This window comes from Oreochromis aureus, linkage group 9 (genome assembly GCF_013358895.1).
Source record: "Oreochromis aureus strain Israel breed Guangdong linkage group 9, ZZ_aureus, whole genome shotgun sequence".
Lineage (NCBI taxonomy): Eukaryota > Metazoa > Chordata > Actinopteri > Cichliformes > Cichlidae > Oreochromis > Oreochromis aureus.
In genome coordinates, this window is record NC_052950.1 from 34,407,664 (window position 1) to 34,422,548 (window position 14,885).

The window sequence follows — 14,885 nt, forward strand, 5'->3', positions numbered from 1 at the left end:
ACTAAATATTAAGTTCATTCTTTAATTTTACACCTCAGACACAGACAGAAGTTGGAGACCCCTCTTTTACTCCAGCTGGTTTCCAGAAGTTTCTGTCTGTCTTTAGGTGGAATTGGTTGCAAAGACTGTGCTGCAACCTCCTTGTGAGTGGATTGGTCACTAGCGCACTGTAGAGGCCAACCAGTCGTTCCAATAACATGCTGCAAACAGGGAAGCTTCAGAGATCCCCCTTGTGGTCAGACTGTGTAACATCAACACTTGCAGCATGGTTGAAGGGTGTTTCTTCCATCTCTTCTTTAGTTTTAATTTCTCATTTATTGGCAGTTATAAAAGCTGATACTGATATTCTGGCAAACAGCTAATATGTAAATAGCTAATAACAATATCATGTCATAAGAGAAACCTGCACCAAAAACCTTCTTGTAGTTATTTTGGCTGCTTGCAGATTGATGCAGTTACCCGTTGTTTGCATGGATGACGCAGACTTGTCTGCAAGCACTCAGTCAGCAGTGAGCAGGAAACAGAGAACGGTAATGTTGAAAGTAAAAGTCATGGCTTAACCGCATTTCAAAGACTCATTTCAAAAAGCACAACGTTTAGCTTGAGGTTGAACGTCTCTATGTTGCACTTTTCATGGTTTCACACGGCTCAGCGGGTAGTTGGTGAGTGTTTGCAGACAAGTCGGGGTGTTGTGATTTTCTGGGACAGACAACAAGCCTGACATTTAAGAAGAAAATAGTCCTACTGTGTTTTTCGTACACACATGACATCATGATTACTTCTGGAATTGTTGTTTTCCTGAGCTTCTCATAAGAAGTCTCTCTCCACCTCGCTACGTAAACACTTTGAGTGTAATTGATTTGCCATTACACTACCATTCGGTTTTAATGGTAGTATAATCATTTTTAATGTTATGCAAGCTTTCTTAAGGACACACTAACTGTATAGAGATAAAGTAGTACGGTCACAGCACCAGGTGGTGCGTTACAGTCGAATGTTTTCTCTGTTTCGTTCTATTAAGTATACAAAAAAAGTATTTGTGGCTCATTTAGGCTAAAAATGTTCAATAAATCAGGTTATGGATGACAAGTAAACGAACTCCTGATGATAAACAGGAACAGAACTAACTATGAAAACAGAACTGTGTGGATTATAAGATTACCATAAATGAATCCACATTTACCAGTAATGATTACTGACATTAAGACAGTTATTTTTTTATGGAGGGGGGGCTGTCACCATCAGTCTCTAGGCCTGTGTGACTGGGCCGTGATAGCTCTGTTAGACCCACACTGACAGGAGGCGACCATCTCTGCAGAGTCCTGGTGTTGTAATTGACTGACCCTTGTTAATAATGGACGCTAACTGTTGCGCTTTTTAACATTTTCTCCAGAAACAGTCAGTGTGAAGTAAACACACAGGGATTCCTTAATTTATTAGCGTAATTACAATTAATCAATAATGGACATGATCATTGGCTGGAGCCCTGAGGGATGTTAAATTAATAGCTTCTGTTTCTGTGCAGCTCTTCTGAACCATTTCTGCGTGTTGTAAGAAACCGTGTGAGCCTGCAGAGTGCTGTTTCATCACTGCTGCCGCACACACACACACACACACACACACACACACACACACACAAGTGCATGCATGCTACTTTCTGCATTTCGGTGACGACTGCAGACGTGCTCCACTCTTTGTGTGTGTGCAAGCTGAACAATTTTTGTCTTCAGGGCACCAATCCAAGTGAAGCATCCACTCACCGTCACCTCTCACTCTTTTATCTGCGTCTTTTGTTGTCGTGGTGGCCTAGAAAAAGCTCTTATAGGTGCTTCTCTGCATGCCAAAAGGCTGAGAGGTGTAACACCGGGGTCAAAGGTTGGGCGTTATTGAGCAAAGCGGCAGCAGAACGTTCCTGTCGGTCTGATAGTGATGTGTAAAGATGCCGAGGGGGGGAATACCAGGGGCAGGTACGAGCTTGTTAGGTGGTGAGACAGAAAAAGAGGCGCTGACTGCAGTGACTCAGTAAATTTCTGTGTGTGAGGGTTTATTATTCACGATCTGCCTACAGAGTGACACACACACACATTTCTCCATGCAGCCCTTGTGACACCTCATACAGGAAGTGGACACACACACACACACACACACACACACACACACACACACACACACACACACACACACACGTAAGCTCTTCCTGAATCATGCAGCCACAGTGACACCGCCCTCTGCTCTTTATCAAGATTCAGAAACTTGTAGGAAGGAAGAACTGGAAAAAACCACACTCTCACACACTCTCACACACTCATACACACTCTCACACACTCATACACACTCTCACACACTCATACACACTCTCACACACTCTCACACACTCATACACACTCTCACACACTCATACACACTCTCACACACTCTCACACACTCTGACACAGAAGCTGGTTTTGTTTCAGACTTGTATCTCAGGTTCAGGAGACAAAAGCTTCCTTTGGAGCAGCCGGTTTGAATCAGTAGTTTTTATTTGTTAAGCAACAAAAAATAAATCAGCCAAATAAAAACAACTACAGGAGCTGTCACACACTAACCTGCCGTGACCTTCACCAAAAATAACGCTCTGTCACGGCTGTAGTGACCGTCTGCCACCTTAATTCACCTATAATCAGTGCTGGTGTCACTAAATGCCTCGTTGGCAGGTTGTTTCTGATCAGTCCTTACCTGATGTCCCAGCCCAGCTCACATGCAGATAAACTCAAGATGATTCAGTATCTTTCAGAAGCAACTTTATCAGCAATAAGGAGTAAAGGTGGAGTAAAGGTTTTCTTTGACTTTAGCAGTCTCTCATGTTGTTGGGGAGGTATTTTGGCCCTCTCTTCTTTACAGCGTTGCTTCAGTTTGTTTAAATTTGCTGATATTTTCTATGCACGGCTCACTTATGCCTCTTTTCCACTACCACCTACCCTGGTCGGCACAACTCGAGTCAACTCTGCTGTACTTGGTTTCCGTTGTTTTCTATTCAGATGAAGTACAACCTCAGTGTGGATGAGGTAGTTACAGCAGCGCAGCCCGGAAGTATGCAAAACAAACACAACACAACAATGGAGGACATCAAGGCGATGGTGTACCAGCCGCTCCATGGTAAACATCTGCACCTCGTCGTCGGACCACAGTGTTGGTTTGGGTGTGTTTCTCTCGTTGCTGGGTTTCAAAAACAGAAGGTTTGATTCTTGTGACTCGTCCAATGATGTCACTCCCTGGCCAATCAGTGGGATGCAGTTCGTTGATGTTATGTTTCGGCTCGACTCCAAGCTGAGTAGGTTCTGTTTCAGCTGAGCTTTATCTGTCGCACAGATGATGATGACTGTGACGTGCCCAGGTCCTGTGGCTGCAGAGCAAGCCAAAAAGTTCACACCTCCACCGCCGTGCTGAGGAGTTGGCATGAGGTGTTTGTGCTGGTATGTTGTGTTTTAGTCTCATCTGCTAAAGATTCTCGTGGTTTGTTCAAACGGAGCTTTAGCTTAGTTATTCAGTGTTTTTCTAATTCTGCTGTCGTGAACTTAAACGTTTAACCTTTAACTGAGGTCGAGTCTGAGATGTAGCTGTTATTTAATTAAATGCACCTGATTAGCAGCACCTGGCTGATGCCAAACCCCTTAAATCCTATAGAAGAAGCACGAGTGTGCTTACATTTTCACGGGACTATAGAGAGACCTGTGAAAAACTTTATTTATTTATTTTTTATATGATCGTATGTTTTCTTTCAGATTGCCATTTATTAGCTTTGGCCATTTTAATTACCTAGCATAACTATAGCTTAGGCCTCAGTCACACTGACTTAGACACCAATCAGCAACACCAACCAGAAAAAGAGAGCGTTTACCAGCATGTTTTAAAATGTGCAGCTTTAACCTTAAAAAGCAAATATTCTCGATTTTTAGCTCGTGTCACAATTTTTCAAGTTTGACTACCGCTCCACGAGTACTGAGCAGACAGGTTGGTGTCGTCAATGCAGACGATGGTCAAACGTATCGTCGTGGTTGACTCTAGAGCAAGAGAAAGCTCTATAATAAGTTTCTCCCACAGCTCTAAAGAGCCTCGATCATTCAGGACTCACCTGAAAGCCCCCCCTGAAAGCCCCCCCCACCAAGTCCGAAGAATGGACGTTTGTATTTAGCAGTTCTTTGGCATCAATGTAAAAGAAAAACTCTCCACATTCCTTCAGAGTATCTTATAAGGTCTTCAAGCCGAGGTGCTCCGTGAGCATTTCGTGAGCATATGAAGCATCCCGACAAACCGTCATGTTTACTTTATGTCCCCACCCAAGCCTGACGTACCAGGATGTATCAACAAGCAGAACACGTTCCGTTAGAGGTTGTCATGCTCATCATCTCCAAGTGAGGCTTGTTTAATCTCATATACAATCACAATAATAATTATTTGTACGGCACTTTTTATAAAAATGTACTTACCTAACTTCGAGCCTGAAACGTTTTTAAAGTTATTTTTCCAGTAAATGTGCAGGTTTCTTTGTCTTAAATGCTACCAGCAGGACTTATTTGGGTTAATAACTAACATTTAAACACAGCCTCTCCTCAGACTCTGGGATGAGTCTTAACATTTTCTTCTTTTTATGCCAGACGTTCAGATCAATTATGTGACAAAGCCAGTGTCTCTGCAGAAACAAAGTCCCGGTTATTCTTGGATGTCTGCAGGCTCTGCTGCTGCCTGTGATGGGACTCAACATCGGCACTGATATCCAGTTTCACTTTAATTCGATCATCTCCTGAAGATTCAGTTACATCAGATGAATACCAGTATTAGAAACACTCACTTCTTCCATCTGTTAAGTGCAAGATTTGAGGTGGAATTAATTTCATTCTGGCAACATGGAGGGCATTTTAATGTTTTGCAGGGAAACTAACCTCCAATTTAACCATAAGGAAACAAACAGGTACAAAAATATATCGAGAAGATGTTTGTTTTAATAGAAAAGGACATTTTTGTCTTCGTTTAATGCCCGATTTTCGCCCAGACTATTTGTAATAAGTATCTGCAGTCTAGCACAAATACACATGAATTAATCAAAAGAAAACACAGCAGCAAAGCTGTAACAAAAATAAAACTTGTAATGAAACCTGCTAACAGTGACATCTGGTGATAACTGACACATCGTTTAAGCAGATTCTTTTCTGAATTGAAGTCAGTCCATGTCGTTATGGTGAATTTGGGTTGTGATACAAGTGAGCAGAGTCCCTGATCATTCAGATGGACCTCCCTGATTTGTCCTCCCCTCATCCACCTGCCTCACAGCTCTGGGTGTTGTTAGAAAGCGAGATCACAATGCAGTGCATCCGCCATCAGACAGATTTGCCTAGATTTGGTTTTGTCGTTGGCGGAGCGTTACAGTAGACTTCACCAGACCACAAGTTACAGGTGATAACATCAGCTTAACCATTTAAATAAACATCTCTTTCCCTGCTTTTTGCTTTACTGAGATCAGAAGTCGAGCTGCGCCAACTCCACAAGTTTTGACAACACTCCAAAGAGCAGGCTGGCACGCCAGGAATGTTTGGCTTTCTCTGCCTTGAAGTGCCTCCGCAAAGGTTCAGCGGGGTGGAGGTCAGGTGATGGTGGAGGAAATTCCACGACAATCTTTTCAGTTTGCAGAGCTTCGAGGTGTAAGGGTTCAGAATGGGTGGAGTGTGAGAGTTCCACAAAGATGACGGAGGATGGGGAAAAGCATGGTGGGTGTTTCTGGAGAAAAGAACGTTCTCCAGAAACACCCACCGTGCTTTTCTTTGGGGTGGAGTCGACTCCAGGCAGATAAAATCCCGCCTTCGGGTGCATTTACACCCTTGTACAGTTGCCTTGCACCGTCCCTCGAGTAGGTTTCACTGAATCGCAGCTCCTCTCTTCTCACATGTTTGAAAATCACTCTTTCAGAACAGGACCAGGTTCACAACTTTAAGACTTTTGTTGTTTGGGTCCTTTCTTGGAAGCGGCGACACGCTGTCCTCTCATGCCCCTCATAGATTTCTCAGTTGCTCAGCAGTAATTTTAAGGGGGGCAGCTGTTGTTGAGGAAGCGCTGCAGTTTCATGCTTGGGCACGATTAGTGGCCACACTGCATTTTTACTGTTCCCACCTCTTTGAGGGGACAAGGGCACAATATGCCACAGTGGTCCAGGGTTGGAAACTTGCACTGCCAACAGAGACAGCTGCAACGTTAAAGGGAAACTACCCTGTAGTGGGCTATTTATGGTTATTTAGTACTACAGCTTTGCATTTCCATCACAATAACACTGCGTTTTTTGATGTAGCAGCAATAAAATAATCTTTTAAAAAATGTTTGCATTACAGCCATGACCAGAAGTTTTGGCATTCGTGCAGATTTAGTGTTTCATGCATTTTGTTTTTTCAGTTTTTCCCCCTCAGCCGTAAAAAGATTGATGGGTCATTGTCATTGATGTGGGGCATGTGGGTGGATGGTGCAGATAACAATAAGTCGAGAATGAGACGATGTAGTATTTTCAAATTTATAGCATCTGGTTAACTTGACATCAAGGTCAGAGGTCAAGTTTGCTTTAAAATTGAATGAAATTCTTTCTCTGCTGTCCACACACAGATGCCGGTTAATATGTACAAATAGATAAAATACAAATAGCATGAATAAAAATCTGTTGCCTGTTATAAGTTTATGCTCCAGGTGAGGCTTGAACTCACAACCTCGGCATCACTCTGCAGGTTACTGTCCTATAAGTACCGCGCGCTGACCGATTGCGCCACTGGAGCTCCCTAAAAGCTTGTGAATGCAATAATTCAAGAAGGAAGTCTCCTAGGATTTTCACATTTATCCCATAGGTGCGTCTCCTAGAAGGCTTAGGCAGTCGTCAGTGTTTTTTTTTATGATGGGCCACTTCTGATTGATGGGGATCCATTCCTGTGTCACCAGAGCACCAAGCTGATAAAGGTTTGTGGACTTCTGCTTTTGGAGGATTGACCACAATAAATTGGCCCAATGATTGATCACTGTGTCCCAAGGCAGAAGTGATAACCTAAGGAGGGAAAAATAATGTTCTCCATCCATGGCCAGGAAACTCCCCAGATCCTGAACTGGGAATGTTTAACTCCATGCCATAAAGCTTTATTTATAAAGCACTTTTTAAAACAACAACAAACTGAGTTTGTCATGGATCACATGTGACGCAATTTGATCTGAAGTGGGCCACACCAGCGAAACTCCCCAGATCTTAAACCAATTGAGAATTTATGGCCAACAAAGCTGAACGATTGTGAGTCAATGCCACTAAATCAAATCTTTGAAATATTTTTAAGCATGTTTGAAATGTTTCTAAATGAGCCTTTAGGAAATTCCTGCAGGTAGTTAAAGTTAAACCTGGTTTAAGTTTAAGACTTCAAAAAAAACTTTTTTCATTCAGCTTTCTTAAATGCTTCAGTGATTGAAAATTCTATAAGGCAAAGTTAACATTTAAAGACTGAAATGTTGGTGAGATTAGAAAGCTTTTTAGACAGCCACGCCACATATGAAGGCTGATTATACGAGCTGTCTCGGTTCAAAGTGGTGGTAACACAGGCGATTTCACAGGAAAATCTGATTTGACTAATGGTTATAAATCATTCGTCCTCCCGTCTCTTACGCACTAGCTGAGATAAGAAGGCCGATGAGGGCAGGAGCCTGGCGAAGAGTTCAAAGTCCACATGGTTTCTGGGTGTTGTTTGAATATAGTCTCACAAAAAAACCAAACCTCTCCCTTAACAGAAAACCACAGACGAGCTCCACCTCAGCAGCATCACTTCCCTCGACCTAGGATGCCCCGCGCTGGTTGGCAGACCCGCCAGCTTTTTTACATAATGATATCCGATTACATTGCCAGCAGCTCGACTCTAACTTTAATACCAGGTGTGGCTGCAGAGGTCTGTGCTCAGATGTCATCATCCTGATACCTAATCAATCTATAGATTAATAAAAGGAGACGATGGAGTTTAAAAGCTTTTGAGTGCGTTTGATTTCGACTTCCTTTTCCTTCATAAAAACAGGAACTGAGCTCTTGTAGTGATCCTTCGACTGCAAAAATGCTGCTCTTTATTAACTGTAGCTTCCAGGAAATTTCCTAGACATGAGGGGTCAAAGCTCATCTTTATCACTTTCCCTAAGGAAATCATCCCAAAAGAACTTCTGATACCATCAGGAACTCCCACTATCTGGATTTCCTGCTTCACGAGATAGTTGGGGGCGAATGAGCCCCTGTGGAGCAGAACATTTAACAGCTTTCATCGTGCTTTTAAAAGAAGAGGTCGAGCAGCATGTACAGATCAAACTTTATTTGCAGTAAAATATGTCTTTCCTTCTGAGAACATGTTCTGGTTGTTGATACTCCTGATGTAACAGGTCTGGTTGGAGACAGAACAAGACTCGGATTGTTTTTGTTTTACTCGTGAACAGCAGTCGTCACAGTGTTGAGCCCTTACAAAATACTTTAGATTATGATGGGAGTTTTTCTCTAGATACAGCTGTATTTATGCTGCTGGTGTCATACAGGGCATCCATCACTTTAGGTTGTCCAAAATGAACAGGACTCTGGGTAGCTGTACCTTAATAGTGTTTTCTTCGCAAAATGTTCATCAAATTCTTGATCGTAGGGGTCGAGATAATTGACATAGTTTTGTTTTGTTTTATGTTTTTTTTGTTTTTAGATATTTTAGAGGCTTAGATTGCAGTAAAATACCTTTCATTGGGAAGTCACTTGACAAGCAGTCACTACATTTTTATTTTAGACATGACGTCAGCAAGCAGTCGCTTTTCACAGACTAATCAGGGTTTTTCCTGGCTCTGAATGGACTTTTGTAGGTGTGATAACACATCTAAGTGTGATTAGCCATTTCATTATAAGTTGCCCCCAAAAAACCTTGATAAAAACAGATTATTACAGAACTGCTGATTTTCCTTTCGGGGGAAGTCCACAGCCTCTTTGGGAGATTCCAACATGTAGGAAAATCCCTGTATAAGTTTCCATGTTGATTTAAAAATGCTCCAAAAGCCTCTGTTACGCCAACTGTGACGTGCTCTTGAGGTGTGCTGGACTCACTCAAATCTTTTCCTAAAAAAAGACACTGCTAGAAAATGATTAGAGAAGTCAGAGAGTGAATTGAAGCAATCGTGGAGTTTTCTCCAGAACGTCTCATCTTTCCGAGCTGTTGCAGCATCTCTGTCTCAGTAATCTGGGAATCTTTGAGCTCCTCCAGTGAGAAATAGTGGCTGCTTCTCCAACTCGGCTGTGTTGGCTTCACTGTGTTCGCCAAAATACAAAATTTAAGAAGTGGACGACAAGCCAATATGAGTTTTGGCCTTTGCTCCACTTTGCGAGGGCGACAACGGCGAAAACAAACTCCCTGTAAAGTTTTAATAGTTGCTGTTGACGTTGGTTCTGTCATAAATCAGGCAGGCGTATTATTTCAACTTGCACAGATCTTACATAATACCACTGTTGCATGTGATTATTGGTAAGTTACAAATTTCTAATAATGTGACAGCTTTACTGTATAGTTTTGTGTAATTTGCACGGTTACTTTAATACAATGTTTCTTAAATATGTAGATATGACAATGCACCGAAGTTAGGGAAGTATTATTATATTATATTGTCAGAACATTTTTACATTGTAAAAGTAACACTTTCCCAACATTATTTTGTACCATCTTAGGCTTTCTTATTAGTATTATGTAATTTGAAGTGTTGAGCAGTCATAAGAGACCGGTAAAAGACTCTACCACTAACCAAATTTGGTTGTATGGATGAGATCTTTGTGGTTGTAAAAACTGCAGCAACCTGTCGATGCATCGATTCTTTTCTGTAACGTTAGCACTGAGTTCTGCAGTGGGCTCAGTGGTTAGCGCTGCTTTCTCAAGGCAAGGACTGAAACACTGGCAGGACTCTTCTGTTTGTGTCTGGAGTTTACATGTTCCCACCAGGCTTGCATTGAATTTCCATGGAAAGACATGCTTCCCAGGACACTCTTGCAAAATCAGGTCTTAATCTCAAGAGTTTCACTTCCTGGATAAATGAAGATTAAAAAAAAAAACAAGACAAATACTTTGCACCCACTTTCCACAATTTGTGACTCATGTTTTTTTCTGAGTCATAACTCAGTCAAATCTAACCACGCAGGAACAGTTCATATTTATAGATTCATTGTGCCATTTCATTTCTGAAGTCCTTTGCAAATGAAGGTTGAGAATCTTTGAAGAAAATATGATTGTCATAAATCCCAAACCTGCCCGAGAGTCATCACATTTCTCAGATGTTTCATACTTTCGTAGGTTTACACTTCATGCAGGAATTGCTGCACTATAAAGTTATGTAAGTTGCCTCTACTTAAAAAAATGCCAACTTGTAGCCTTAAAAAAATTAGCATCAACTTGAGAGGGGTAGATTACACTACTCTGAGTATGCAGTGCATTTAGGAAAGAAAAGTCACATGGCATTCAGGAAAAAAGTGTAAGAAAGTAAAAGTTAAATACACTTCATACAAGTTTAATTTAACAACTTTTACATTAAATAAGCTCAGAAAATGTCACTATGAAAAGAAGAAAGGGAAAGAATAAAGATGAGAACAAATTTTAGATGAGATGAGGAAAGGATCAGGTTACGAGGACGGTTGTCGCTGTTATTTTATCAGAGCCAGATAATCATTGTTGGCTTGACAGCTCTAAACTACTAGAGTCACACTTTAGTCACATTAGAGTTAAAATAGCACGGCAAACTCCTTGCGACATGGAAAAATTGCATTGACCTTTTTTGCATTCGCTGACTGTTTGCAAGTAGCTGCAGTGATGAGAGGGCAGCATCCTCAACCTCTGGGGCACCACTTTCAATAACAAGGTGATTGCACAGGATACCCGGTCAGAGGCAACCAATAAATCGTGGTCTGACTTGGACTGATTGCAGATTGGTGAAGACTTCCAAGTAATGACGTAGTGATTTGTAATTTTCAACAGTTTATCCCAGTTAACAAGCAGGTTGCACATAATTGGCAGCTTGACCCATTCAGTCTCAGACTGATACTAAACCCGACTGGTCAGCGTCTTCACAGCCACCATGATGTAATTTAAAAGAGTGACGACCTTTACTGTGTTTACAGTGTAAAGGTTGATTCTGTGCATTTTTGACGGTGAAAATTTGCCAAAATTGAGACAAATCGTCCCCGTCGATCGTCCCCACAAAAACAATTCACTCTAAAGGCACGCTGCACACTTTTTGTTCATGGTCTACAAGACTGAGCCACTCCACCGCTTCCTCTGCAGCCACCTTGTTTTCTCTTAATCCTGTTTCCTCTTTCTCTTCGTAATCCATCACTCTCTCTCTGACCGCTGCCTTTGCTCTCTCCTCGCCCTCCCCACCACCCTCCTCTTCAACTTTTATCCGGTTGTGCAGATTACAGGCCAGTAATTGCTCCCCGAGTTGCTCTCACCGGCAGAGTAAATAATCGTAATTGCTTTTATTGTTATTATGTTTTTTTTTGTCACGCAGTAGTATCAGTGCTATCAGTGTCTGAATCACAGCTGTTGTTCGAGCAGGGAAGCAGACAGGCTGTTAATCTGCGTTACGTAATGCTAATTCAGATCTGTTGTTTTGGTTTTTCCTTTCGGCCGAGCAGATGAGGTACGGAGCCGCCCGAGTCTGGTGGCCCTGCTGATAAATCTTACGTTTGGACCGTGTGGGCCCTTCTTTTTCTTCTTCTTTGTCCCCGTGTCTCATTTTAACCTGAACTCTAGTTTGATCCCAACATCACAGCGAGTGAGCGGGAGGGAGGTGATGATGATGAGAGCTTTTCAGAATAAAAGACACCTACTCAGCGAGCGGCTTGCTTCACCTCTGAATGGAAAGAATTGAACGTAGGCAGCAAAAGTCCTTGATGTAAAAGAATTATTAATGTCTTTATGCACCTGATTTATCTTATATCTGATTTAAAGGGGACGTGTTCTGTCATATTTGTACTCTTGCAATCATAAATCTTTCAGAAACTGAATCATGCAAAGCTACTCTTGTAGTATCTGAGAACAGAAATATGATCCCAGAAATGATCAGAATAGGCCCAGATTTTACACATTAAAACCACCTGCCTCATATTGGGTGTCTCTCTGCTTCGTGCTGCCAAAGCAGCTCTGACCTCGGGGGCACAGACCAGGATCCTTTGGGTCCTTTGTGTTGCCGGGACAGGACCCTGTGGATCAGGTTTGATTGGATTGGGATTTGGGGAGTTTGGAGGTTGGATCAACGCCTTGGGCTCTTTGTCGTTGCTCGAGGAGCTCCTGACAGTTTTTGGGTTGTGGTGATGCCCATTGTGCTGTGGTTGGGTTGTGTGCTTGGATAATGTTTCGGTGGGAGGCTCGTAACATCCACATGAATGTCAGGAGTCAGGGTTTCCCTGCAGAACGTTACAGCTCTGATGAGCTTATCATTCATCTGTCACAGGTTTCAGTGGTGAGGTGGATGTTTTGCATATGTTTATAAAACATATACGCAGTGTTTTAGTTAGAAAAAAATAAATAAAATAGTAAAATGCAAAAATAAAAGAAATAAAAATGTTTACAGGTGAAAGTAACTGAAAATATCTAAATAAAAAGTAACGGAAAATGAACGTGGTAATAAATAATAAAAAAAGTATAAAATTTCAAAATAAAACAAAAAAATAAAAGGAAAGGCAGAAAATATATAGATAAATAAATAAAACTGGAATAACAATTAAAAATAGCACAAAAAATCCAAATTAACATAAAAAATACTGACAAAAAATAACATTTATAAATTAAAATGATAATTACTTAAAAACATATGAAAGAATTGGTTAAAAAAGTTTATTCTAAAAGAAATGCAGAAATAGAATATCTATTTTTAATAAATAAATTGTTAAATAATTAGAAATAAAGAAAAAAATAAATTAAACATAAAACTGAAATAAAAAATAAGCAAAACCAAAAAAACAAATTCAAATAAAATTGCAAGAAAAAAAAATTATAGAAAATTGACACCATTGGAGAATCTATGAAAACAATGAATGACTGTCGGCTTCCTGTTTGCGTCCACCTAAAGTCCCCGGGTTGTGCCGCTCATCAAACTGGACCTTGAATGTTTCTGTACTTGGTGTCTCAAAGGAAGTCGAGCTGTTACCAGTTTTTCAGGTGAGCATGTCTGAGCCTGAAGAGGTGACGTCGCCTGCCAGGATCACACAGAGAGCAGCTGCCAATTAGCATGTCACTGCTGAGCCTCTGTGCGTGTGTGTGTTAATGCCTGACCTTTATGTGTGTTTGATTACAGGATGCACATCATGATCCCGAGGACTCGGTGGGCGAGGACGATTCGATGTCTGTCTGCACGGTGAGTCCACCTCCTGTCCTGTGTTTTCTGCTCACATCAGAGAGGCTGCAGACCCTGTTTGGAGGTTTCTGTTAGTCTTTCCTGGCGTTTCGTTGGCTTCACTGTAAACACGGCGAGCTCTCTGTTTGCACTCAAAATGCTCAGAAGGCACTCATGCGTGCAGTCATGAGTTTGAACTCCTCGTATCGATGCTTAAACAGCTCTTCTGGTCACTTTTTCATCGATTTGTGTGCGACCTCGTGTGCAAAAGTTTCAGTTACATTCACACAAAGCAGAGCTTTTGATTTACCGTCTGTTTGAGAAAACTGACGCCTACTCCTGCAGGATAATTGCTGGTATGAAAGTGAAGCAGAATGTAGCTCACTATTAAAATCATGAGTCATCTCAAAGCGGGAAGAAAAATCCTCCCTCACATCCTCGGCACTGATTGTTATCATCATTTATTTGTGATGCTCTTCACATTTCAGGAGTTGTTTTGGGATTAGATGATATTTTCTCTTCAGGCGATTCCACCTTCTTCTTCCTGTGGCCCACTTTATCCTGTACTCACACATGCTGACTTTCATTTGACCCTGTTTTGGAGAAAATCACTGTAAATACAGGATATTTTGAAATGCATGTGGTCATGCACGGATTACTAAACAGGCCTACTGGACCTGAGGGATCCCAGCTCAGTTCTAAGATACAAAACGACCACAAAGAAGTACAACTGAGTGTAGAAGAGACACACAACCAATAGAGATGCAAAATTACCACAGAGAGAGACACTTAGTATCACAGAAGTGTGCAACATTGAGACAATTAGAACACTGATGGGTGTAAAATGATTGAAAACATGTAAAATTATTGGAAGTGAGTGCACAATTTTGGAAAGGAAAGAAATGTGCAAAACAAGCAAAAGAAACAACCTGAAATTGGCACAAAATGAGGAAAAAACAGCCCCCAAATAATAAAAAAGTGAAACAAAGTAATCAAAAATGACCTCAAGAGTGGAAATTGATGGAAAACCACCAGAAAAATGCATAAAATACCCACAGGAAGATGGAAAATCACCCCAAATAGGTGCAAAATATTTGCAAAATACATGCAAAGTAGCAGAAAATGATGCAAAACATTTGTCAGCAGACACAAAAGATCACAAACAGACTTAGAATCTACCCCCACATCAAATCATCAAAGAGAATCACAACATCGCTGAATTGGTGCAAAATAATGAAGGACCATCCCAAAGACAGTTTCTGTGTCCTGTTTTTCAGTGACTGTAGTCTTGTGTGACTCCTCGAGCCTCTGAGTGGCTTTTTGTACCTTTAAATGCTGGTGAGCCTTCACTTCATGCACACAGAAGCAAATCAGCAGATACTGGTGTGATGGAAAAAAAGAACAAAAATAAGCAAAGGTCCAGAAACATAATTTAATGGATTAAATGTTGTGGTTGTTTTATGAAATGTGGGCTGGTTCTCATAAGCTACAAAAGCAGAACTGGCTCCTCGGTG

The 14,885-nt window shown here is 41.3% G+C and overlaps 1 protein-coding gene and 1 non-coding gene across 2 annotated transcripts in view; one reads left to right on the forward strand and one right to left on the reverse strand.

Annotated features, from left to right (window-relative positions):
* rps6ka3b (ribosomal protein S6 kinase, polypeptide 3b) overlaps positions 1–14,885 on the forward strand; it is a 68,576-nt gene that overhangs the window by 3,657 nt on the left and 50,034 nt on the right. Inside the window, exon 2 of the mRNA XM_039616973.1 lies at positions 13,333–13,392. Within this exon, the coding sequence (XP_039472907.1) occupies positions 13,333–13,392 (60 nt within the window). The remainder of the gene's footprint in view (positions 1–13,332; positions 13,393–14,885) is intronic.
* Positions 6,695–6,788, reverse strand: trnai-uau. Its single transcript has 2 exons — positions 6,751–6,788; positions 6,695–6,730 (listed from the first exon to the last, which is right to left on the reverse strand). It is a non-coding gene; the product is annotated as a tRNA-Ile (tRNA).